Below are 24,662 nucleotides of genomic sequence, written 5' to 3'. Positions count from 1 at the left end.
TGGTCACAGCTTTGGTGGTGTCAACACGAAAGACAATCCACAGTTGCTGTTACTGCTTGATAGTCTCTGAAGAACTGTGTATGTATGCCAGAATATTTAATAGGAGGCTCCTTCCTTTATGACATCACCTTGGGCAGGTAGCTAAGGGGACTAGTAGAGACACCTGGAGAATAACAGCCACTTTTGTGGGAGTGCAAGAACAGCAGCTTTAAAACTGAGGATAAATATTCGGGCTTTGTTAGGGCCCTGAATACAAGCCAGCCGGTAAAATATGGGCTCTACCCAAAGAGGCTCAACATATCATGTGGTCAAGACAAATAAAACTGGGTCCAGGGTAGCAGTTTCAGCACAGAAAGGGGCTGAGGTTGCTAGCACGACCCCTCAGCGAGGACAGGGGTACTTTATCTCCTCGAGCCAGCGGAGTGGCCCAGCCTCCACGATCCCGATAGGCCACCGAAGATCCGAAGCTGGGCACGCCACTGCTCTCCATTTATCATCAGACTACCTTCGCTCTAGCTCCCCTCAGTCAGGGCCCGGCCCCTCTGGAACACCCAACCCTCGAACCGAGACCCGGTCCAGAACTGATACATCCCGCCAGGCCTCTCCTCCTCGAAAGCTGATTCAGGGCGAGTCGATGCTCTACACTGGTCAGATGCAGCGGAATGTCAGTCCGTCCAGAGAGGAAGCAACTAGAAGAGGGGTTGAGATCAGGCCAGGGCGTGACATCAGTAATCGTTTCTCGTTAATTCCAGAGGCCAAATCCTCTCGCCGGTTGAGTTTTGTTGACCAGAAGGATGACTTCACACTCTTAGAAGACGAGCCACCCTCCAAGGTCCAATACCCACAAGGGGTCAGAGTTCCCCGGAGGCGTTTGATTTGCCCAAAGGATGAAGCAGTCCAAACTGAGCCCATTCGAAAGAGTGTGACTGCTGGGGATATCAGATCTCCAAGGAGACCCCCTAGCCCAGAACATGGTGGCAACCGCATCTATCCAGACTCTCGGTCAACCCAGAGAAGAATTCCTGGGCCAGAATCTGAAATGGGCCGTCAGAACTCAATTTATGCAGAACCTAAGGCCTTGCGTAGAAGTGTGAACTTGGAATCATCCCTCACACACTCTGTCCTTAAAGATTTGAACATTGGACACAAGGCTTCTATGCACCCTGAGCCTGAGCTTGTCCACAGGTCCTCTGTGTACAGCGAAACCAAGTCCTCCCCAAAGGTTTTAATACCATCAGAAATGGAGCCCAGCATGAAGCCTTCAATGCGAGGAGAGAGTGAGGGTGGCCGCAGGGTCACCATCTCCCGTGGGACACAGTCAGCTTCCCACGGAACGTCTCGAGCAGCATCTGAGAGCCCCCGCAAATCCTCTGCCTTTGTCACTCCGGAGCCCATATATAAGCAATATACCGCAAAACCCTCAGACAGTATCTACGAGTTCCCACGACCCACACTTAGGCCTCCAGAGCCCTCTTCTAAAAAGCACTCTGTCCACGGAGAGCTGGAACTGACCCCTCGGCCCTTGCCCCCTCGGTGCTTACCGAGATACGGGCCAGACTCCACGTGGTGGGCCTTACTCAGCCCTGAAGGTGAAATGCCCGACAGTCGGCCGACAACACCTGATTTCGAGCCCAAGTCCCCTCCTCCTCCAGACCCTTCACTGTCTTTTTTTGAAATGGAAACCAGCCCTTTCTGTGAGGACCTGATGTTCCAGAGAGAGAAGGCAAGTCCATCACCACTATCATCACCAAAGGAGTCTCCGAGCCCATCACCATTGAGGGAAGTGCCACAGGCCCCCAAGCACACCTCCAGACATCCCACTCAAAGGTTTAGTGTTTTCTTCATGGGTATGTGCAGAAGCAGACTGCCCAGGTGCAGCCCCGATTTAGTGAGGTGGGACGCCGGGGTGAGAGAAAGTCCCCCCTCCTCATTTTGGGCCTCAGAGCTGCCCTCCCGCCAGTGCCAAAGCTAGACCCTTCCTTGAGCCCATGCTCACTTCCTTCCCCACCAGCTTCTCTGAGCTCCAAGCTAATGACGCCGATGACGATGCTTGGGCCGGCATCGGGCATCGACTCTTCCAGGCAACGCTGCTTAACCTTTCAATGGAAGGTAGTAGAGAGTGGCCTGCAGGGTGGGAAGCCACTTCCCAGGGGGTGAAGACGAAGAACTGAACTGGGTGAGGGCTGGCAAAGAGAATAAAGGTCCTCAGGTAAATACTCTGGCAACCAAGTGGAGAAGGTGGTGCGTAAATGAGCTGGGACTCAGGCTTCTGAGAGGAGAGAGGCGTTCACAGTGGCCCAAGGAGAGTGGGGAGAAGGGAAGCAGGAGGGTGGGAACGCGGCATTTGGTCTTAGGTCGGAGGAGCTTCTTGGGGAGAGCGCCAAGGGCTGAGGGCAGCTTTGGGTGGAGAAATGTAGAGCTAGGAAGGGAGATGTGAAGCGGTGAGGGGTAGGGGCATATCACACAGAGAGAGAAAAAAAGCAACAATCTCTGTTACTTTCAGATGTCTCTGAGGAAATGTACAATCGTGTCTTCTGGTGGCTAAAAGGTCTGTGCTTTTCCCTCCCGTGGGTCCGCTTTGGGGGGCAGGGGGGTCACCGGAGGACAGGTGGGAGGGCGGCCTCTGAATCCCAGAGCTAGGTCTGTCAGCATGGTACCTGCCAGGGCTCTGGCCCCAAGGGGCAGAGGAACTCCTCACGTTGCCTAAAATCCTACCGTTAGAGTCATTCCTTTGGAACTTGGAATCTCTTTTCTTTTGCAAGAGTCTCCTTTTGATAGGAAGTAGTCACGTTGGGAATGGAGAATGATGTAAGCCCACGGCCTTTCAGACAAGCTGGTCTTAACCTATCGTGTGATTAAAAAGCAAATGTCAAAAGCCCCACTAACACAAACTGCCCGATCACGGTCTTACTCAGGACTAACTCCAAACTAATGCAGCTTGAGGGGTCTCCTCGTGTGTGTCTCTGCTTCCTCAGAACCCTCCTCAAGACCCCCACCCCAGGGCTGGGGAAGTACTTACTGGCTGTGGCCGAAGCAGGATCTCCAGGGATGTCTAGGCGAAAGCCTTAAGGACATCAATGGGTCTTCAGCCAACTGGAGAACCCCCAGGGTCTGAGCCCACCCCCTATTCACTTTGTGCTCTTGACCTATCTGGTGGGAGGGAAGGTTGGTGTCAATACGAGTATCTTAGGGCCAAGGAATTCCTGCTTCAAGTGTTGTGGACAACAGACTCCAGCCTGTGAGCGTGAGGGATGCCAGGGCTCTGGATGAAGACATTTCTAGAGAGGGGAGAGCCCTGGGATGCAGTCCCAGTCCCCATCAGGAACTCTGCTCCTCAGAGGGATCAAAGCTCCACGAAGGAGAGGTTTTTAGAATAAGCTATATTGCTGGGTGTGAGCCCTGGTCTCTCTGTTTTCTGACTGTGACCTTGGGTAAGTTATTTTACCTTTCCAGTCATTACTTCCCCCACCTATTACTGGCTTCCTTTGAAGGTTCTTGCAAGGACTCGCTAAGCTATTACGTGTAAAGCACTGAGTGTGTGCTAAGCTATTACATGTAGAATACAGTGCTCCCTGTGCTTGGAAACATGCTAGCTGTTTTTAATTGGGCCACTTTGGACTAGGAAGGGATTTGGGCCGAGTTATGCCCAAGTCCACTGGACGTCTTTAGTAAAATTCTCTTTTTCCCCTCCTGTTGGCACTCTCTGAATTCCATTTGCTGCCCCCTGGGAATGCCTGGCTTCTACTCTCTCCATTATGACAGATGAGGAGGTAAGAACGCCCCTGGGAAGTTACTTTCAGTCTTCCCGTGCTCCCCTTATCCGAGTCCCCCCTCACCCTTTCATGGAAGCAGATATGAAAGGAGACAGACACAGGGGCTCCCTGTGGTTGGGCAGGTTGTTCACTGCACGTGGGTACCTGGCAGAGAGGCAAGGGCTGAAATCCAGCCTGTGTTCCACTTGCCAAGCTGGGCACCTATGGGGTGGCATCTCCAGAGAGACATTCACCCGAAGGCACCGGATCTCGCTGCAACACTGGTGAGAAAGTGTAGAGACCTCTTGGCAAATGACGAATCCTACCAGGTTCTCTGTGGGAAGACTGTCTGGGGAGCCATAGGTTGGATCCGTCCCCACTTGGCTGTCCCCTCTTCAGCCTAGGGCTCTCCACAAAGGGGCTGCTTTTCTGGGTTACACACTATTTGAGTCCTTAACTTGGAAAGGGACAAGGTGAACTCTGCTCTCGGCAGCCCCGTGTCCTGAATTTGGCAGTGTCCTGATTTCACAGCATGTTGTTCCTCTAAGTACTTTCATTCTTCTTGACCCATGTTTGATAAGACAGCCCAAGCTCTCTTGCCTTTGTTCTTTCTCTTGCCTTATCTCTCCCTTATCCAAAGTCCAGCATGGCCTGTAATGGGTCCCGTTTGTGGTCTAGCCCAGGATGGACAGTTGACTGCAGATGGAAAACAAATGAGATATGTGTGTGTATATAAAATTGGGAGGGGGGAAGAACAGCCTGAACTCCGATAACGGCACGGCTGCAGGGGAGGTGCCAGGAATGGGGCTGCCACCCCGTCTGCCATGCTGCTTATCTCGCCCTTTACCCTGAGCTCAGCTCTGGGTGGGAGCAGCTTCTTTTAGATTATCTCCATGCAAGACAGTACTCCTCCTCCTCTCTCCTGCCTTTCTCCATCCCTTCCTTCCATCAGCAATTTTTATCAGAAGCTTAGCACTCTGCTAGGCACTGTTGGGGAAACCATCGAAGCCGCGCAACACACACGTTCTTTGCCTTACTGTCTGGATGGGGAGATAAGACGTGGACAGGAAATATTTCAACAACAATACAAAATCATCTGTGCTCAAATGTTCAAAGAAATGCAACAGACTGAAGAAGTGCTCTTGGGGGGTCTTAGGTGAGAGGGAGTCAGCAGGGAAATTCGGGGGGAAGGTGGTCAGGTTACCCACTCTTTCCCATAGCCAGGGCTCAGAGAGCTTAACAGCCAGCCTCTTGATCCCCCCTTGATGCAAATTTGTACCTCTGGGAAGGGGTTATATTTCCCCTTATCCTGGTTAGGATGCTTCTGACAGAGCAAGTCCCTCCCTGTTGGTCTCCACCCTCACCCTCTTCTTTGTGCATCTTGTTTTAGTTTAGGAAGTCAAAAGCCTTGGCAGCACGACAGCTCCTTCCCAAAATAGCTCTTATCCTGTCTCCATAATTGCAGCTCTCCAGCCCTGCTCAGCAGCAGAGCTGTCCCCAGAAGCCGGCAAGAGAAGTCTTTCCGGCCGGCAACAGGGCTTGCCAGTCTTCTCCAGACTCTGGAAGTGGGTGACATGGAGGTGGGCCTGCTACTCTCCTCGCAGGACACGCAAGAGCGAGGCCGTCCTCAGACTGTCCCCCAGCGGTGTGGTCCCGGGATGGAGACTCTGGGCCCTCTGGCCCCTCTCTTCCAGAAACCGGGCAGACTGTGGAGTCTGTTCCAGATTCCACTCCCGGCAGGAAGTCACTGGTGGCCCCACCACGGCACCGGGCTCATGGACGGCAGCCTGTTGTTGAGCTTCATGAACGCTCCAGGGTCCATAGCTGGGGACAGAGTGTGATTCTGCCTATCTCTGTCTCTCCGTGTCAGTCTCCTCCCAGGCGGTCAAAGCTTTTATCTAAGGAGCAGGACAGACAGATACTTCTCATCCTTGAATTGGGACTTTAGGGATGGAGTCTTCTTGGAAGAGGTTATGCTGGACTGAGAGAAACATTCCTGAGGGGTTTTGGTGGGTTTTTTTTTTTTTTTTTCGGTATCAGCACTAGCAGCAGTTCAACAAGAAGGTCCTGAGGGTGCCTCTGGAGTCAGCGGGGGCTGTCTTCTCACACAGCCCTGGGGGAATTCCCTGGAATAAAGCAGCTCTTGTTGGGAGAGGCTGTCCTGGTCCCAAGAGCCTGTGTCCTTGAGGAAGCTAAGTGACTTGCCATTGGATGTGCCTTCTCGGGCTGTCAGGGTGGACAAGGGGGTTTACTCCCTGCCACATCCATCAGTCAGGCGAGGAATCAACTCCGGAAAACAGGCCAGGAACCAGAGGAGGCTGTTTCAGGGTTCCCTACAGTAGACCTCTGTATCTTTAGGGAGCCATGTCATTTGACCTTGGGGATGGGATGGCCAGCCTCCCATCAGCTCCGGAGCCACAAGGAAGCTTTGCTCAGGTAGAGCAGCACAGGAGGCTCTGTATTCCCGAGAACATTAGTGGAATCCTCTGATACGGGCTCTCTGGAAGGAACCCCAGAGCCATCTTTCCACTCACCTCATTTTCTCTTGCTGGGTACAGAGGCTTAGAGTTGAGAGGAAAGGGGGTTGTTGAGAGGATGGAGCAGAGCTGCTGAAAATGGGGCAGGACACCTTGGGAGGCTTTTTATGGCAGCCTGACCCTTACCAGCCCGCTGCTTTTCCTGTCAGATGTTACCCTGTTCATTGCAGCTACCACGGGCAGCCAAATCGAGAGCAGGGTGGGAGGCTGGTGACCTCCGGCCCAGACTCGCTATTCTGGGGACAAGCTGGGTTGACCAACTGCTCAGGGTTTGCCCTGGCTGTTCTTGACTTTCGCACTCAAAGTGCTGCATCCTGGGAGGTCCCTGAGTGCTGAGGGAACCTGGACAGTGGGTCACCCCAGGACAGGTGGTATGGCACCTCAGTGAGCGCCTCTGGCAGCACAGGGGAGGGGGTGGCACTCTTCCTCCCGCGGGCGATGCAGGCAGATCACTTCCTCCACCTACAAAGTGAGGGCAGGAAGATGCTATGCCTCCTTCCCCAGCTTGATGGCAAAGTCCTTTCATTTTTATTGTTCCACCCAGAATGAGTGCACATAGGGAAGAATCTGCCGCATCCGTTTTGGACTTTCTAGTGCATTTCCAGAAGCTAGTTGGTTCCCTGCCTGGAACCCATCTCCAACATCACACATTTCTGTTGGAGTGTTTTGGTGGTGTTTGAAATGGTGGGTTTTTCAAGGAAGATGAGAGGCAGTGGACCCCAGCCGACTAGGGAGCTTTGCTTCAGATGCCCACTTGGATGTGGAAGCAAGTCAGTAATGCAGAAGCCATCTGACAGCTGTTCAGCCAGAGGAAGACTGCCCTGAGCGACAGAAATGACCGTGTCCCTTCCCCCGCCTCTGCTCAGCTGTCTTTGGCCCAGCTGCTTTTGGTGGGGGGAGAAGCAAGAGACAGCTGCACCTTGGGGGCTGAGGGCGGACTTGAGGAGGGGGACAGGATGCGAGGCAGTTCCTGAGGGGGGCGCCGACTCTGACCCTGGGCGGGAGGACTAGGCCAGCCAAAGCCCTTTCCTCAGCACATCTACCACTGGCAAAATCATCTAGCTCCCGGGATCTCAGCAGTGGCTGTTTTAGGGAACTCAGTTCAGTAAGTCTGAAACCAAGACCTGTTCACTAGAGATAGAGTGTTGGCTAACTGGAGAAGCTGGTGGCAGCATGGTCATTCCAGTGTCACTTGAAGGCTTTTCTCCCATCCCTCTACGCCCCTTACACAAGCATGCGCCTAATTCTTTGGAGGGAAGGCATTTGAAATAGTCACAGTTGACAGTTGCTGGTGTGGTGTTGATAATTTTGGTGTTAGCTGAGATAGTAGCCACCATTCATTTTAGTGATTCTCCCAACACAACGTCTGTTGTCTTAGTAACTCTTCATAGCAAACCTATGAGATAGACTTTTTCTTCCTGTTTCAGAGATGAAGACACCAAGGCTCAGAGCTTGCTCATCAATGCTGGCAGTCTCTGGGGAGCATCTTGCCTCAAGGGTTATGTGGTATATAAATCCTTTTTCTGTAGTCACATATTCCTGGAAGATAACTGGTGATATTTCAGCAGCACCTTTAGATATCAAGAACTGTGAGAGGAAAGGTTGTAGTAGGGGTAAGATCTGTGTCTCTGCATTTGAACCGAGAGGCTGGGAGGTGGGTGTGAGCTGGGAAACTGCCAGATTAAAGGGCAGGCTATGGGTCAGTGAAGCCCAGAGCCTCGGGTCTTGTCTGTCCTCCAAAATCAGAGCAGAAACTAATCAGTGGATCCTCTCAGTCCATCCATATTGATCAGACATCTCTTGGGGGCAGAGGCCTGGTCACCTAGACAGACATCACGTGACATATTTGCTGAGTGGAAAGGAGTAGAGGTTAAAATAGAAAACATTCTCCCTGTCCTTGAGGGGCTTGTGGTTGATCTGGAGAGAAAAGTATACAGATGGGTCACTTGAAAGGAAGTGAATATCAAAGGACAAAGTCCAGGGCAATGAGTCAGCAAAGCTTCTAGCACAGAGGCACTTGGAGGGGAACGACCAGGAGAAGGCAGATTTTGGCTCGGTAATGAAGACCTTGGTAATTCACCACCCAAAGATTGAAGGGCAGTTGTTAAGAGTCAGTGAGGTTTTGACCAGGGAAGATATTTAAGCAGAGGCTGGAAGGTCAAGGGAGGGGGCCTTGGAGGGTGTCAGACACACAGTGGGTAGCAGCATCAGGCGGCGTGTAGGTCCCTTCCATCCCTGGGCCTCCTGTGCCCTGCTGCACAGAGAATGTTGGAAGGGCTCTCTGGCTGGCTACTGTCCCTTGCTGCAGTCATTCAGCAGGTGCCAGGAAACACCATGTTCCCTGACCTTGCCACCTACATCTCACGCCTGTCCCAGGATCATGGAACACTGGCAAACAATGAGAGGAGTGGGGCTTAGGGTATTTTGGTTTTTTGCCTCTCTGTACAGACCTTGATGTACAGACTGGCTAAGGTTTCCTTGAAAGATACAACCCAGAGATAGATAGACCTTCGGCTCCGCCAGGGCTCGCTGACTTACTTAAATTATCACTGACTCAGCACCTCTGGGGCACGGGTACTATTAGCTCTTGCACCGCTTAAAGGAAAACTGCTACCGAGAGATTAAAGTGGTCTTTGCTAGTCAGGCAGATCTGAAATTCTGATTTCTGGTGGTAATTACTCTTTAATCTTGGCTTTGAACCTGGGCCCCTGCCTTGGCCCAAGTACAGCATCCCTGTTTGACATCTCTGGGCTGTACACCCTTCACCCAGGGTTGGGCAGAAAAGATCAGTGGAGGCGGTGCCAGGAGGTTTCCATACCGTGTTGGCCTGTCCTAAGTGGATGGAGCCCAGGACAGCAGGCTGGGGCTGTTTTTGTAGATGTAAGTTTCCCAGAAGAGTCACCTCCTGTGTGAGACAAGTGTTTAATCTCCAGACACCCACTCCAGCAGTATCCAAGAAATGTTACTCTAGTCAAGGACGTTAATGCCTGGTGGGATGTTCGATTTCTTTTTCTTTTTTCCTGCCTGCATGGCTTGCAGGATCTCAGTTCCCCAACAGGGGTTGAACCCAGGCCCCAGCAGTGAAAGCATGGAATCCGACCCACTAGGCTGCCAGGGAACTCCCGGGATGTTGAATTTCAAGAGGGAGCTGGAGCCCCAGGAACTGAGGGTACTGAGGCAGGGTTGGCCAGGCTACTTGCTGGCTGGGGGCGGTGCCGAGCGCTCAGTGGTCAGTGACTCGTACGAGGGCTGCTGTATCTCAGCCCTGCTTCCAAGTGTCTGACTCCACCTGTCCCAACATAGAACATGAGAGTTGGTGTTGAGGGTAGAACAGTCCTCTCTTTCAGAAACACAGGGAAGGGAAGGGAATTGCAGACATTGAGATAATTTTGGCAGTTATCGCAGGGACTTATTCCCAGGCCAAGTTCTCCTGGAGACTCCTAGTTGCAGCAGGGTGGGCGTGTGGGGTTGTGCAGGTAGAGTGACCCAAAGTCTGTTTTAGGCTTTTATTTTTGCCCAGCCCATGCCTCATGCTGGGCCTGTGACCATCAAGACCCCAAGATTCTTGGCTTAGAGATGAGTTTCATGGTCCCCAGTCTCTTTTGGGGCTTTGCTTCCTTCCAAGCAAGCGGGCACCAACATGTCTCATGAAATAGGGCTCTTTGGGGTCTGGGCAGCCAGTGCCAGAGCAGAGCCTAGGGTTCCAGCTGTAGCAGAGGATGAGCTGCTAGCTGAGATGTGTCTGTGTCCATGCTTGGACAGCAGCCAGAACCAGGGGAGAGGAGGCACATTATGATTGTGAAAAACAAGGCTCCTTGATGTAGGCTTTCTCCCTTGGGCCCAGCACCCCCAACCCAGGCCTTAAGAGCTGAAATACCCGAGAGGTTTCCTGTGAGGAGTGCGGACATGAGAGCTAGTGGCTGCAGCTAGATCCCAACAGAGGGGCCTTGTGCAGCCCGAATTTGACATTTGGGTCCAACGGCAGCAAGTGCTGCTGTTTCTGCAGACTTCCAACAGACATTGGTTTCTCTCGAAAGGAACTCCTTTATGTGTTTGTTTTCCCGAGTAGAGCTTCATATCTCCTGATCTACCCTGGACCTTTTCCAGGAACCTCCTATATTTTCAGAGGTTGCCTCTCATTGGAGCCAATCTGCTGGTCTCTAGCTTAATTCCCTCATTTTGAGGTGCCTAGAGAGGTGAAGTGAGGTTACCCAAATAGAAAGTTTTCTCTTTGACCTGCTGGTTCATGAATGCCCTGACTTCTTTAAGGAATGACACCCCTTCTTTCCTCCCTCCCACCACTGCCAGATATTTAATGGCAGCCCCATGCTTTCTGAATCTGATCTCACCTGGGGTACCCAGCTGAGTTTGACAGATTCCTCTCTCTGCTGTGTTTGACGGATCCCAACCAAGACCACCAGGCCGTGGATCAGACCCAAAGAGTGTAGGCAGGCCTCTGGCACTCCTACCAATAGAGGGGGCCATGTGTGGCCTTAGTTTTGTCCAAAGTGTATTGGGGCCTCCCAGTCTGTCCTGGAGGAGGATTCTTAGATGTCACAGAGGGGCATGCTTCTGGAAACTTCTACAGAAGCCTGACCAGCTCAGACCCGTATTAGCTCAGGAAATCCCCACCAACTCCCCGCCCCAAGCATCTACTTTCTCAGAGCTGCTGCTCACCCTCCTGAGCCTCTAATGCCTCTAAAGCTGCTGGGGCATCTGTTTCCACAGCATCTCACCTGCTTGCCCCACCTGGCCTCTCCTGAGGCCCCCTGCACCTTCCACAGCCCCAGGCAAGGCTTCACTGCCCAGAAAGTCCACTCGGCCTCTCCCTTCCACTCTTCCAGCAGATGATCCCAGGATAGTTTATGCAGCAAATCCTCTTTAATCTTTAATCTAGGGTCCTGCACGAAGGGAACCTCCTGCCTCTCCTTCACAGCTTGGCTGGAGGTGGGGACTCTCTGACGTCCACCTTAGGAGGTATACAGAGGGTATGGACGGTCATTAACTTGAACAGCAGCTGGGTTCAATTCCCACAAACCTTGTGGACTCTCAGGGGTAACTAACTGTTTCTCTCCAACCCATGGGGCAAACTCCCCTCTCCTTCCAAAGGCTTCTCTAGGGGGTGTCAGGTGGGCCCTTCCTTTTTCTTTGGGGACCGGCTCAAGCCCCCGCGGTGCCGCGCCGCGTGGGCAGGCCACGCTTGAGGGGCTCAGGGAGAGCCAGAGGACCAGCGAAGCCCTGCCTGATCGCCTCTCCGCACCCTGCCTCCGGGGGTCGCGAGCTGCAAGGCCCACCCGCAGGCCAGCGGTCCCCGGCTCAGCCCTAGCGGGCCCGCGCGCGGCGAAGGTGCAGGCCCCGCCCCGGGGCCGCCCCGCCCCGCCCCCGCCGCGGGCCCCGCCCCCAGCCGGTCCGCTCTCCGGGCGGCGGGAGGGGGCTGGCTGTGAGGCGAGGTCGGCGCGCAGCTCCGGCCGCGGGTCGCTCGGGCGCTGTCCAGGCGAAGCCGGCCCGGCCTGGGCTGCAGCCATGGTAAGGCGGGCGGGCGCGGGGCAGGGCCGGGCGCGCAGGGCCCGCCGCTCCCGGGCGGCTTCGTCGAGACTCGCGGGGCTGGAGGCGCTGTCGCCCGCCGCGGGCACGGGCAGTCGCGGGTGGCGGACGGCACTGCGTCGCTGCTCCCAAGTTTCTCCTTCTGATACGAGCAGACACGGAGTGGGATCCGGCCCCGGGGTGCTGCCCGGTTCTTGGACGAAGGGATGGGTCCATGCAGGGTTGGGAGAAGGCACCGGTCGAGACGCGCAGGTGGGCTGGGGCGAGCGAGTCCGGCAGGGGCGGAGTTGAGGGTCCTCGCCCTTGCCTGGGTCAGCTGTTACCTGGGTGACCCTTCCTCACCCCCACCTACCCAGGGCTCAGGGACCAGCAGCAACTTCCTTTGGAAAATACACAGGAGGCTCACAAACACTGCCTGCCTCCCGGAGAGGGCTGGTGAGACGCTTGGGCCCTCCTCCCCACTGCCTGGCAGGGGGCCGCTCCTAGGCCCTTCCTACAGCACCCTCTGCCCAGGGACCTCAGAGAGAGGACGGCCCAGCCAGCACCCCACATGCGTCTGCCCCTGAGATAGGGACCCTAGGGAATCTTCCTCCTGCAGCATCCTACCTGTCCCCCCGCACCCCCAAACCAGGCCCCTTTGCAGTGATGGGGGGGTGGAGGGAACTCATTCCTGCCACCTGCCTGCGATGGGCGGAGAAGCAGTAACCCCAGCCCGCCTCTCTGGAGAACCCCCAGGTAGGAAGTGTTGAGGTTTGACTGTGAGGGTGCCAGCTCTTGTCCTGCCCTCAAGGCCAGAGCCTGCCACAAGCACACTGTGCTGTGTATCAGGGCCTTTGGGCCCTGAGCCAGCTTCTGCTCCCAGTCTGGAAGCCCCCTCGCCTTTGCCCTCTGCGTGGGAGGCACAGGCTGTTTACAGCATGGAGAGATCTGTTGCCAGCCTGTGGGGCAGGATGTTGGCTGTGGGCAGCCTCCAGAAAGGAGCTCCCGGGGCCCTGTGGAATCAGGAGCTTCCAGGTCTAGACAGGCCAACCTTTTCCTCTCTCCTCTGTCAAGCTGTGTCCAGGCCGAGGCCCAAGGCTTGGCCAGGAAGTCTGGGTGACACTGTGACCTTCCCCAAAGGGGGGTTCCTGGGAGAGGCCAAGTGGTGCCTGCCTTTATCCCTGCCTGCATCCTTCTCCCCACATGGGGACAGACAACTGATGGTACCAGGGTGGGAGCCGAGGGGAGCTCTGATTGTTCGTAGTGCCAAGTGTCCCTAGTGCAGGGGCTGAGGGAGGCTTTTTTTGCCCCACATTAAGTTCAGTTCAACTGAGGTCTTGGGGTTAAAACTTGGCTGAGTTCTAATTGGCCTGTTCCTCTGTAATTAAAGACACCCTGTCACGACCAGAGTCCTCGGCCTCAGGCCCCTGCCCTCAAGCCAGCCCGGTCCTTAGGCTGACAGGTTTGTGACAAGCCAAACTTGTCTGTGAGGGTCTCTTCGTGAAAGGAGATGAGGGACCCAGGTGCTTGGGAGATCAGTGGGGAGAGCTCCCCAGCCTTGGAGCCCCCCAGGAGGGCTTGATTGGCATACAGAAAGAATGACCAGCTCACGTTAATAACCATCCTGTGACTTGAGCTGTCCCTTCTCTCCCCAGGTTCAAAGCAGCTTGAGGTGTACCTGTCATCTGGGAGTGCTTGCTTTCCTCAGCCTTCCTGGGACAGGGAAGGGCCACTCACAATTGGACATTAAGGCCCTGAAATTAAGACACTGTTCAGAATCACAAAGGGTGTTTCTAGCCAAACCAGAAACACTGGCCTGCTGTCTGCCAGTCAGGTGCTCCACATGCGCACTCCCAGCCGGGTCCCTCTCTATGCGTCTCCCACCTGATTGGTAACTTGGAAGCCTCTGGGATGCCAGCCTCTCCACTTCAGGTCATGCCCCACAGAGACCAAGTGTTAGCAGCTGACTCCCTGAGACTGATGGGGGGGATGGAAGGGATTTGGATGAGTTGAGAGGGCAGGCATCCCAGGATGGGAGGCGTCTGTGTGGCAAAGGCCCCTCTGTGCCTGGGACCCTCCACAGGGAAATCTCTGAAGGTGATTTCTGAAGGTAGTGCAGTTCTCTGCTGGGAGGAACCCACAGCGACACTGGGGAGAAAAGTGGATCCATTCCCATGAGAACCTACACACAGGGGGCTGTAGGACACCCTACTTCAGCACTGCTTGAAGTTAAGGTGAAAGAGAGAGGTCGGAATCCTTTGGGGATGAAGTCTTCTGGACCAGGTCACCTTGAGGACAGGGCTCAAACCCCCAACAGACCTTGGCATCCTTGGGGGTTAACAAAAGAAGCCAAGTGTATCAGGAGCCTGCAGACGGACTTGGGAAACTGGTGCTGTGCCCACCAGGGCAGGCAGCGGGCAGGCATCACCGGGGAGCCAATCAGAGGAGGATGGGACTGCAGAGGAAAGCAGCGGTCCCGCTGCAGCTGAACTGTCCTTGGAGGGTGGGAGCCAAGGGAAGGGAGGAGGGAGGGGGTGGGGAAGGACATTCCACAGGCTTTTTTGGCCCCTGACAGAGTCAGGGGGGTCAGAGAGAAAGGGAGAGGAGCAAGTCAGGACGCCGGGTTACAAGAGCATCAAGACCAGGCTGTTTCTGTGCGTGAGGAACTTTGCCTGGCAGATAAAATTAGACCTAGAGCTTGCTGACAGGGAGTCTGAGCGTGGGACATGGACCGTTCCCCGGGACGGCAAGGCAGTTCTGTCCCTGAGGAGGGGGCTGATGCTGGGGTAAGGCTGCTCCGGGAAAGGGTGGACCTGCCTCGTCTTCCCCCTTGCGTTGGCTGGATCGGGACTCAAAGGCAGGGAAGGATTGGCTCCGTGGCAGAGCTGGGGGCCGATGAGGCCCCTGGGGTCCTGACCTCTTGGTTCGAGCTCCTGTGGATCTCTCCCATGCTCGCTGGAGGGGGAGTGGAGCTGGCGGCTCACCTGGAAGGTTTGCAGGAGGCTGGGGGTCTCCCTCAGGGCCTTCCCTCCTCCCTTCGCTGCTGCCGTCTGCTCAGTACTCCTGGTGAAACCAGGCAGAGACAGTCCCCTCTCTCCCACCCTCAGTCTTCCCCCCAGATGGACTTCTGGGTTCCTGTGGGGTTGTGCAGAGGGACAGGATTTCCCCAAATTCCCCAGACTCCTGGGCTGCCAGAAAACAAGACCTGTCACACACACTCCACCCGCCCCCCACCCCCACCCCCTCCCCGTTGCCGTATACTTAATCGTCTGAGCTGGGACGCTTTTAAGAGTGGAAAGGGGCAATTCTGCTAGGACAGCAAACATAAACCGGAATGAATGGTCACCCCACTGGCCCCCAAAGATATTGTGGGTGAGAAAAAGCCTGTTGGGTCAGGCCTGCCTCAGGACGGTCTCTTCTGGCCACTTGGCCCCCACACGCTGGTTCCAGTTTCAGGCTAAAGGGCCCCCTTTCCTATCCAGGCAAGCCCTGGAGACTGTGGCTCTAAGCTGGCGGGGGCACTTGAGAGGCTGCAGCCCAGAAGTAGCTCTTAGGCGGCTTTCCCGTCTAGCCCCCTTCTAGTCCCTTCCCTCTGCAGAAAGCTGGCAGTGCGTAGGACTGCATCCCTCTGTTCTTCCCGCTGCAAACGGGAACCTGCTGAAGACGGTGGCTGTCTAATCTCCCTTCACTGGGACTCCACAGTCTGGGGTAGCCCCCACTAGCTTGGCCGATTCCCAGGGGGTGAGTCAGCCTGTGAAGCCGGCCCTTGTCCATTGTCTAGGGGTGGCACGTGGGTATTGTGAGGCAGAGCTGAGCCCAGCACTGCCAGGCACTCCACGAAGGGGGCCGGCCCCCAAAGGAGAGAGGAAGCTTCAGCGTCTAGAACTGAGGGTCACAGTAAGGGGGACATGGCCTGTCTTCCCAGCTGGAGATGGTGGGGGGACAGGTCTCCGCAGAGGAGCCAGCCACTGTCTGCCCACCCCCGTGTGCTTCACAGTTGAGGCCAGACCCCCTCCGGTACTGCCGTACTGCCGGCTAAAGCCTAGCTCGGGGCAGGGGGCAGGGGGCAGCGGGCAGCAGGGGTGCCTTCGCCTCTGCGGCCCTCACGGCTGGGGGCTGTCCACAGTGTCCTCCCACTCTCCCTCACCCGGTCCCTCACGAGCATCCCTGGAGCCCCGGCTCAGGGTCTGGAATCAGGGGGCTCAGGTCAGCTGCTCTGCGCTCCGGGAGAGTAGGCTCCCGGGTCCTGGAGCTCAGAGCTGCAGCAGCTGCAGCAGCTGAGGTGAGGAGCCCCCTGCTGGCTCCGGAGGCTCCCTTCTCCCCGCCCCGGCTCCCTCCTGCCTCCCGCCCCTACCCGTCCTGGCGGTCTGCACTCCCCTTCCGTCCTGAGCCGCGTTCTCCTCTCCGCTGTAATGCCTCTGTCTGCTCCGCTCTTTCGGCCTGGCTTCCTGGCCTCTAGGGCAGTCCCTGGCCCTGGCGTGGAGGGGCAGCCTCGACCAGCATCCTGTTGCGAGGGAGCATGGAGACCGGGGCTGCTGGGGCCCCAGAGCGGCTGCTAGGGCGCCGGGGCTGCCGCTACTCCCTGGGGTCTCTCCTGCTGTCTCGGACCCTCGCCTGGGAGGCCTGTGAGCAGGGGAGGGTGGTGAGCGTTTCCTCTGGCTTGGCCGCCTGTGCTTCTCCTTTCCCTTCTAACCACACGTGCTTTCCTCTCTCCCTCTCGCCTTCTCCTGTCTTGCTCCTTCCTTCTTCCCTTCCTGCCACCGACCCGCCTACCCCACCCCGCCCCTGCCCCTCAGATCAAGCGCTTTCTGGAGGACACGGATGACGCAGAACTGAACAAGTTCGTGACGGATTTCCCAGGAAGCGAGACCTACCACCCACCAGAGGCCAAGACCTTGGTGCCCAGGCCCCAAATCCAGGAGCCAAGGCCCCAGGCTTCAGACCTCTGCCAGGATGACCTGGAGTTCAAACCCCCCTCGTGGCCCCAGCCCTCTGACAGCCAGCAGTACTTCTCTGCCTCAGCCCCCCTCAGCCCCTCAGCCCGGCCCCGCAGCCCATGGGGCAAGCTCGATCCCTATGACTCCTCTGAGGTAGAGCCTCCAGCCCCGTCTGTGCTGTGGGCTGATGCAGGAGGACCTGGGGAGGGAGCCAAGGGAGCCCCAGAAGTGTGTGTTGTGTGTGTGTGTGTGTGTGTGCGCGCGCACGCGTGCACACCCACACGTGGCTGGAGACGTGCTCTGTCCTGTGTTGGCCCCAGCTCTGTGGGGTCGCCCCCACGCCCCCCCATGCATTGGAACCTGACAGTGTCAGCAGGGACAGGAGCCCCAGGCCCCACCTGGGGCCTCAGAGGAGTGTGGCAGTGATCCTGGAAGGCTGGGCAGAGACCCAAGAGGCGGGGAGAAGGCTGGCTTTGGGTCCTGGGGTCCTTCTGCCTCTGCCCTAATGCACTCTGCTTTCTCGTCCTCCCCCAGGATGACAAGGAGTACGTGGGCTTTGCGACCCTCCCCAATCAAGTCCACCGGAAGTCTGTGAAGAAAGGCTTTGACTTTACCCTCATGGTGGCAGGTAGAGCAGGGGCCAGGCAGAGCTGGGCAAGAGGTGTTTCAGGTGTGGGTGGTCTGTGTGTGTTGGAGGGGGTATGGGTGTTAGTTGCTCAGTCGTGTCCGACTCTTTGTGACCCCATGGACTGTAGCTCGCCAGGCTTCTCTGTCCATGGGATTATCTGGGCAAGAACACTGGAATGGGTTGCCATTTCCTTCTCCAGGGGATCTTCCCAACCCAGGGGTGGAACCCAGGTCTCCTGCATTGCAGGCGGCTTCTTTACTGTCTGAGCCACTGGGGTATGGCCAGGGCAGGAGAAAGCAGCAAGTGGCTGTGCCTTTTTGCAGAAGAGCCAGAAGCTGTAGGTGGCCCAAAGTCCGTATCCTATCCAAAGTCCCTATCCTATGTGTTGTTGGGGAGAGGGCAGTGACGAGGTCCAGAGAACCCTTAACCCTCAGGTTCCTAACATTTTCCTTTTGCTGTGTGACCCTGGGGAATCCCTTATCCTCTCTGGGCCTCACTGGCTGGATGAGCTCTCGTCTCTGCTTGCTTCTAGCTCTGCTGTGTTTGGGTTAGTCTCTTTCCAATGAGATAAGCAAGAAGCTCCCCCACAAACTCAGCCCAGTGGGGTGGCCTCTTGGTGACCGCTGTGACTTGGTGCCTCTGTCTTGTCTTCCCCGTCAGGAGAGTCGGGCCTGGGGAAGTCCACGCTGGTCAACAGCCTCTTCCTCACGGATCTGTACCGGGACCGGAAGCTCCTCAGCGCAGAAGGTGAGGGAAGGAGCGTGAGGACAGGCGGGCAGAGCTGACCTGGGAAATGGAGCTCACTCAGGGTCTGGGGGATACAGGAAGCTGTGGCTTCCTAGAGAGCCTGCCACGTCTCTCCGGAGGCTGTCCAGCCTGGCAGCCCACCAGCCAGCTCCCTAAAGACTTGGGTGCTGAAGCAGGGCAGGGGCCAGAATCCTCTCTGACCCCCCAAAGGATTCCAGGAATCCGAGAAAAGAGGCCGGAGCAGAGAAGAGGCTGGGGCCAGAGCCAACAGCCACCGGCATTTCCTGTGTTGGGAAATGTGCTCTTCGCTGGTTCCCAGAGAACAGACAGGCCCCAGGCAGCCCCAGGGGGCGGGGAGGGGGCAGGGAGGGTGAGGCAGCCTGGGCAGCAGAGCTGGTTGGGATAGGCCCTGTCGTCCCAACTGGGCAGGTCCTTGCCCTCGCCCTGGCCTCAGTTTCCCCCTTCTCCAGAGCGTATCATGCAGACGGTGGAGATCACTAAGCATGCCGTGGACATAGAAGAGAAGGGTGTGAAGCTGCGGCTCACCATTGTGGACACACCAGGTTTTGGGGACGCCGTCAACAACACAGAGTGGTAGGTCTGACCAAGCACAGACACTGCCCCCAGCCCACCCATTCCCTAGGCTCGCACACGGAGGTGCAGACACACCCCTGATGTCAGGAAGAAGGGGTGTGTGTCCTCGAGCGTGCCCCTGCCCCTTACTGGACAGCTGTCTCCTCTGTCAGGTGAGAGGGACAGCCTTGGGAGAGATGACCTCTAGCTTTCCTTTGACTCTGACCTACAGTTCTAGAATAGGGGTGAGGGCACCCCTTTCTTGAGGGAGGAGCCTCAAGAAGCAAACATGTACAAACATATAGCAAAGGACCTGACCTAGAGCAGGTGCTCAGTAAGGCCCCTCCTCCACCTGCGCCTTTCACCAGCTACCTTTTAGATGCTGCAAGCAAGTTGATAAAGGGGTGAGAGTGCGTGGAGGGGTGGGGGAAGGTGAGAAAGAAGAGGCAAAGGGAACGTGTGGGTGGACCTGTGTTTAAACTCCAAGCACCCTCTGGGCTACTTGCCAAAAGAAAAGTGGCTACTCGCCACTCCCCACCCCTCTGTCAGCTTCCCTGGTGGCTCAGTGGTAAAGAATCTGCCTTCCAGTTCAGGAGATGCGGGTTTGATCCCTGGATGGGGAAGATCCCTTGGAGAAGGAAATGGCCAACCACTCCAGTATTCTTGCCTGGGAAATCCCATAGACAGAGGAGCCTGGCGGGCTACAGTACATGGGGTCACAAAACAGTCGGACACGACTTAGTGACTAAACAACACCTCTCCACCTCCCCAGTCATCCCTGACACTTTTTTTCAGGAACTAAAAAGATGCTTAGATAGTGGTCAGACCTAAGGGAGTAGATGAGAGGAGAATGGATGACAGAAACAGGGGAAAGGTGGCAGTGCCTTTGTTAAGAACATTAGGTAGGGTGGCGCTGAGACTCCTGGACTGAGAATTCAGATCCTGATTCAGCATTCAGTAACTACGTGATCTTGAGCAAATGACTGCATTCCCATTTCTTCAGTTGAGAAATGCAGCTGTACCAGTTGATCTAAAAATCATCCCAGAAAGATTCATGTAAATGTGCCTTAAAAACTGTAAAGGGCTGTGTACACTACACTCATGAATTTAACTACGATAATGGCAGGATCAGTACAAAAAAAAAGTGTGGGGTCCCGTGTTCAAAATGATAAAGAATTTCAAGATGGCCACAGCAGAGAGTAAACCAGGTGTGGGCCCTCTGAGCGCAGGGCCCGCGTGTGACTGCACAGGTCACACGCCCAGGAAGCTGGCCCTGGGTGGTTGCCTCCAAGACTGATCAGGATCTTACAGTTCCTTTGTGTTCTGAACCCGCCTCACATGCTTTATCATTACATCATGAGACCTTGGCTCAGCATACTGGTTCATCCTCAGCTTCTTGATCGAAGCCTTGAGGGGCAGGCCACTTCGTATATTCTTGCCATAGCACTGCGCTGGTACGCAGTGCATGGTCTCTGTAAATACTCCTGCTGGACTGAGGTGGCCTCCATGTCATCACCCTTCCTAATCTAGGAATATGTCTCAGCCAACTGGGCTTGCCTTGAAATTCTCGCCTTAACCAACGCCTGTTTCCTGCTTTAGCAAGTATCGCTTCCTCCTTTAATCAGTCTACTTACTTCCTCCGACATTCCATAATACAGTAATAATTCCACTCGCCTGGCACCTCCCAGTTTACAGGGTACCTGCACATGTGCTCATTTAGTCAGCCAGCAGGAATTTATTGAGCACAGATTAGGTGTCCAGCCCACACTGGACATTTTAAGGGATACAGAACAAGTATGAATAATCCTTGTCACTGGGAAGCTTACAGTCTAGTGGCAGTGGGAGAGGAGAGGAGAGGGGGCAGGTCTCTAACATGTGTGTCAATCAGGCAAAAACTTAGGTTAGTAAATGGGTCAGGCAGTGTAGTGGCAAACACACTGAACTAGGAGTCAGAGCGCAGGGACTTGGATGGGTAGAGAATTTGCTGGCTAAAATGATCTGGATTAAGTCTCTTAGCTGCTCTGGATTTAGCTTCTTCATGTATAAGATGAGAACAATGATACTTATAATGGCCACCTATCAGGGCATCTATCAGATAATAACAGCAGAGCAAGAGACTTGAAAACTGAGGTTCTTGAATATATATATTGACTATGCATTGGATGATATATACCATATATGTATGTGAGCTTCATGTGTGGTGAAGGGAAGGGAGAGCAGTGTGCACTGCTGTAGCCACAGGAATCTTTGTGGAAGAGATGGTTCTTGGACATGGCTCTGAAGGACGGAGTGGGCTTGGAGAGGTGGAGGAGAGGCTGGACCCACCCGAATAAAGGCCCTGAGGCTGAACTGTGAACCTGACTTAGGGCTGCCCTGGCCTCCAGTTGGTTTCCACCACATCTTGATAGTCTTACTGCTTTTTTGGTCACCCGGGCTCTCTTCCTCTCATCAAACTAAGGGTTTAATGATCTCTGCCCATGTGCCTAGTCTGATTTTCTATCAGGATGTTTGAGATGTACCGTGACCCACCCAGGTACCTCCCTGAACATGCGGTAAAGCAAATTGGGGAAGAGCAAAGTCTTGAAAAGACTGCCCAGGGCGTGGGCTCCTTGTAGCCCCAGAGCTCACTAGGCAGCCCTCACTCGCACAGTTTCTCTGCATGTGTTCCCTGCCTCAGCTGGAAGCCTGTGGCCGAATACATCGACCAGCAGTTTGAGCAGTATTTCCGAGATGAGAGTGGCCTGAACCGCAAGAACATTCAAGACAACAGAGTGCACTGCTGCCTGTACTTCATCTCGCCCTTCGGCCATGGGTATGGTCTGAGCCGGGGGCTCCTGGCCCCTCTAGGTGCTGCCAAGGGGACAGGCCAGGAGCAGCCGGGGCAGGGCTGCCACTAGCAGGTGGTCACAGCTTCATGTTCCCCAGGCTCCGGCCATTGGATGTTGAATTTATGAAGGCCCTGCATCAGCGGGTCAACATCGTGCCTATCTTGGCCAAGGCGGACACACTGACACCTCCTGAAGTGGAGCGCAAGAAACGCAAAGTGAGGGGAGCTGGTGGGGGAGGGAGCAGGTGGGCTTCTGGAAAGGTTGGAGTCCCCCCAGAACCATGGGCCCCTCGTGTGTTTCCCAGATCCGGGAGGAGATTGAGCACTTTGGAATCAAGGTCTACCAGTTCCCAGACTGTGACTCTGATGAGGATGAGGACTTCAAATCACAGGACCTGGCCCTAAAGGTGGGGCCACCCCAGGGATCCCTTTCCCAGCTTGTTTCTTCTGGGCGGAAGAGGGAGTAGAATTCTATGTAACGGGGAGGGGCTCTTGGGGGTGGAAGAGGACCCTGGTTGCCTAGAATGAAGCAGAGGAAGATAAAGATACAGGCGCAAAGGAACAGGTGAGAATGGGGGTGTTGAGAGACACCCCTAACTTCTTCCAGGAAAGCATCCCATTTGCTGTCATTGGCAGCAACACTGTGGTAGAGGCCAGAGGGCGTCGAGTTCGGGGCCGGCTCTACCCCTGGGGCATCGTGGAAGGTAAAGCTCTGAGCTTGTGACCAGGGTATCTCCTTGCCCTCAGTGGGTCTCCTCTACCCACGCCCCTGGCTGACCCCTAGCCTTGCTGTGCAGTGGAAAACCCAGGGCACTGCGACTTTGTGAAGCTGAGGACAATGCTGGTGCGTACTCACATGCAGGACCTGAAGGACGTGACACGGGAGACACATTATGAGAACTACCGGGCACAGTGCATCCAGAGCATGACCCGCCTGGTGGTGAAAGAGCGGAATCGCAAGTATGGCCAAAGGCCAGGACGGAGCTGGCAGGGGTGGGGTCCCAAGCACCACCTTGGATGAGACCAGGCCCTTCCTTTGTTCTGCAGGCTCTGGGCTCAGTCCAAGCAGGTACTGGGGTTCCCCTATCCTTACCAACCTCCTTTCCTCCTTCCCTTCAGCAAACTGACTCTAGAGAGTGGTACCGACTTCCCCCTTCCTGCCGTCCCACCAGGGACAGATCCAGAAACTGAGAGGCTAATCCGAGAGAAAGATGAGGAGGTGAGGGTAGTATGGGGTGGTAGGGGTTGCCAGCCTGAGGACCCCTGTTTAACCATAAACCTCAGTCTCTCTTGGTTTGGGAATAGGAATAGCCCTGTCCCTGGTACACATCTGGACCCTGGATTGGTGGATTAGTGGTTCTACCCAGGGACTCCATCACACCCCAGGGCTACCAAGGGCCGGACTGAAGGGATTAGAGGCAGGGGGCACGTCCCTAAATCTGTAGGACTCTGAGAGGCCCCACTTTGATGCGTGTGCCTGTTCCAGCTGCGGCGGATGCAGGAGATGCTGCACAAAATCCAAAGACAGATGAAGGAGACCCATTAGCTGGCTTTCAGCCCAGAGTATTCAAACGCCACCTCTCTGTCCTGCCTCTGTCGGCCCCTCCCAGCACCAGCTCTGCTCAGGCCCCTGCAGCTACAGCCACTTCGCCTTACATCCCTGCTGCCTCCCCAGAGACTCAGAGGAAATAAAGTTTAACAAATCTGTAGGTGGCTTCTGGTGTCACTGTCTGTATCTTTCCCATCTCATGGAAACCAAGAGGATCCTAGGACCCAGTTTTGAAAGGTTGCTGGAGGAGGGTGCTGGTTTCTGGCTTTTAGTCCGGGCAGGAGAACGGGAAAAACTTTCCCCTCCCATGACAAGAGTTCGGTCCCTGCTCAGAATCCAGCCTGGCCAGTCTATCTTCCTGACGGTATCTGTCCTGCCTATCTGGAGCCCATCATCTTTCCCACATACAGTACTGAGAATCCCATCGACGTTTTAGAATTTATATCTGCCCTCAAGAAAACATGGTATCAATTGCATGCAGCCTCCCAACTTCATATTTCCTGTTTTGGGGAAAGGGATAATTAGAATTAAACTCTGCACTCTAGGAAGCCTGTGATAGAGCACTGGACACATGTTGAAACCCCTGTAATCACCAAGCACTATAGTAAGTGCTGGGAATGGAAAAAGTACAATCGTCGTCCTGAAAGAATTCAGTATTCATTTGACAAATATTTATTAAGCATCTGCTAGGTTGCAGACTATTTTAAACTTTGGAAGTTAACAGTGAACACAGGTAAGGTTCCAGTTCTCCTGGGATTTACTAAATACGGAGTAAAAGCTCCAATGTCATTTGCAAAAGAGAAGTGAAGACATTTTGGCCCCGGGACTTGATATTAAAGCATTCAGGTCCCCTCTAACTGAAGCTGTCGGTCGAGAATCTGAACCAACTGTTCTCCATTTCTGTCGGGTTGATGGTATCTCGGGGCCAGGGCGACCTCCAGCGGCCATCCTCCGCCCTGCTGCCCGCTCTGGCTCCCCTGGGCAGAGAGGAAGGGAGGCGCCAAGAGCTGGATCTTCAGGGGAGTCCGACTCCCCACAGCCTTTACAGACCAGAGGGTCGCAACTAGCTCGTGGCAGTCTCAGCCCCATCTCTCAGGTGAGAGAGCTTCTCAAAACGGAAGGCACCATTCACTCAGGTCACGAACAGGGCGGGCTCGCCGACGCAGAGGGAGGGTTGGAGGAAGACGTCAGGGTGCGGAAGAGAAGACTCTTCACCCCCACCAGTCGAAGACCGAGACGGAGCCTCGGGTCCAGACCGTCCCCCTTCTCTCTCAGCATTCAGAATCTTTCTCTCCCTTCTGGCTTTGCGACGCACGACCGCAGCGAAGCCAGAGAACTGGATAAAGCTTAGGTGCCGCCCGGGATTTCTCTGAGTAGTACCCCTAAGGCGGGCTGGTCACCGGAAGTGGCTGTAAAGCCCGGGCCCCTAAGAGGCTCCGCCCTCCACTGCGCTACCGGGAGGCGACGGGCCGCCCCCACTTCCGGTCCCTGGAGCCTTCGCCTGCAGCCCCCCTTTTCTGCTCTCCCATTGGCTACCGCAGGGACGCGCTGTGATTTCCCATTGGTCGCGTCTCTACCCCGGCGCCGCG

The 24,662-nt window shown here is 55.4% G+C and overlaps 1 protein-coding gene across 5 annotated transcripts; it reads left to right on the top strand.

Annotated features, from left to right (window-relative positions):
* The first annotated feature begins 271 nt into the window (after nt 1–271).
* Nucleotides 272–23,233, top strand: SEPTIN4 (septin 4). 5 transcript variants are annotated; one of them, XM_088828626.1, is made up of 14 exons: nt 272–1,847; nt 2,504–2,548; nt 3,763–3,770; nt 16,609–16,902; nt 17,284–17,377; nt 18,038–18,124; nt 18,595–18,718; nt 21,375–21,509; nt 21,623–21,740; nt 21,830–21,931; nt 22,132–22,228; nt 22,322–22,484; nt 22,644–22,743; nt 23,011–23,233. In XM_088828626.1, the coding sequence occupies exons 1-14, from the start codon at nt 272–274 to the stop codon at nt 23,068–23,070; spliced, it is 3,003 nt and encodes a 1,000-aa protein (XP_088684752.1). In that variant the 3' UTR covers nt 23,071–23,233. The 5 variants fall into 5 exon arrangements, with proteins under 5 accessions (XP_088684752.1, XP_088684753.1, XP_055255549.1 ...); XM_088828627.1 differs by lacking the exons at nt 2,504–2,548; nt 3,763–3,770 and having other exon boundaries at nt 272–1,723; XM_088828628.1 differs by lacking the exons at nt 272–1,847; nt 2,504–2,548; nt 3,763–3,770 and adding an exon at nt 14,414–14,598.
* Nucleotides 23,234–24,662: the final 1,429 nt, after the last annotated feature.

The sequence above is a fragment of the Moschus berezovskii genome, chromosome 20 (assembly GCF_049115385.1).
Source record: "Moschus berezovskii isolate FMDL1 chromosome 20, NW_MosBer_1.0, whole genome shotgun sequence".
Lineage (NCBI taxonomy): Eukaryota > Metazoa > Chordata > Mammalia > Artiodactyla > Moschidae > Moschus > Moschus berezovskii.
This window is presented reverse-complemented; position numbering and strand designations above follow the sequence as displayed.

Excerpts from the sequence above, each read along its gene's own strand:
- SEPTIN4 (XM_088828626.1), top strand. The coding sequence starts at position 272 with ATGGGCTCTACCCAAAGAGGCTCAACATATCATGTGGTCAAGACAAAT. Across the intron at positions 1,848-2,503 it reads GTTTAGTGTTTTCTTCATGG|ATGTCTCTGAGGAAATGTAC; the intron begins GTATGTGCAGAA and ends TGTTACTTTCAG. Across the intron at positions 21,510-21,622 it reads ATCTCGCCCTTCGGCCATGG|GCTCCGGCCATTGGATGTTG; the intron begins GTATGGTCTGAG and ends CATGTTCCCCAG.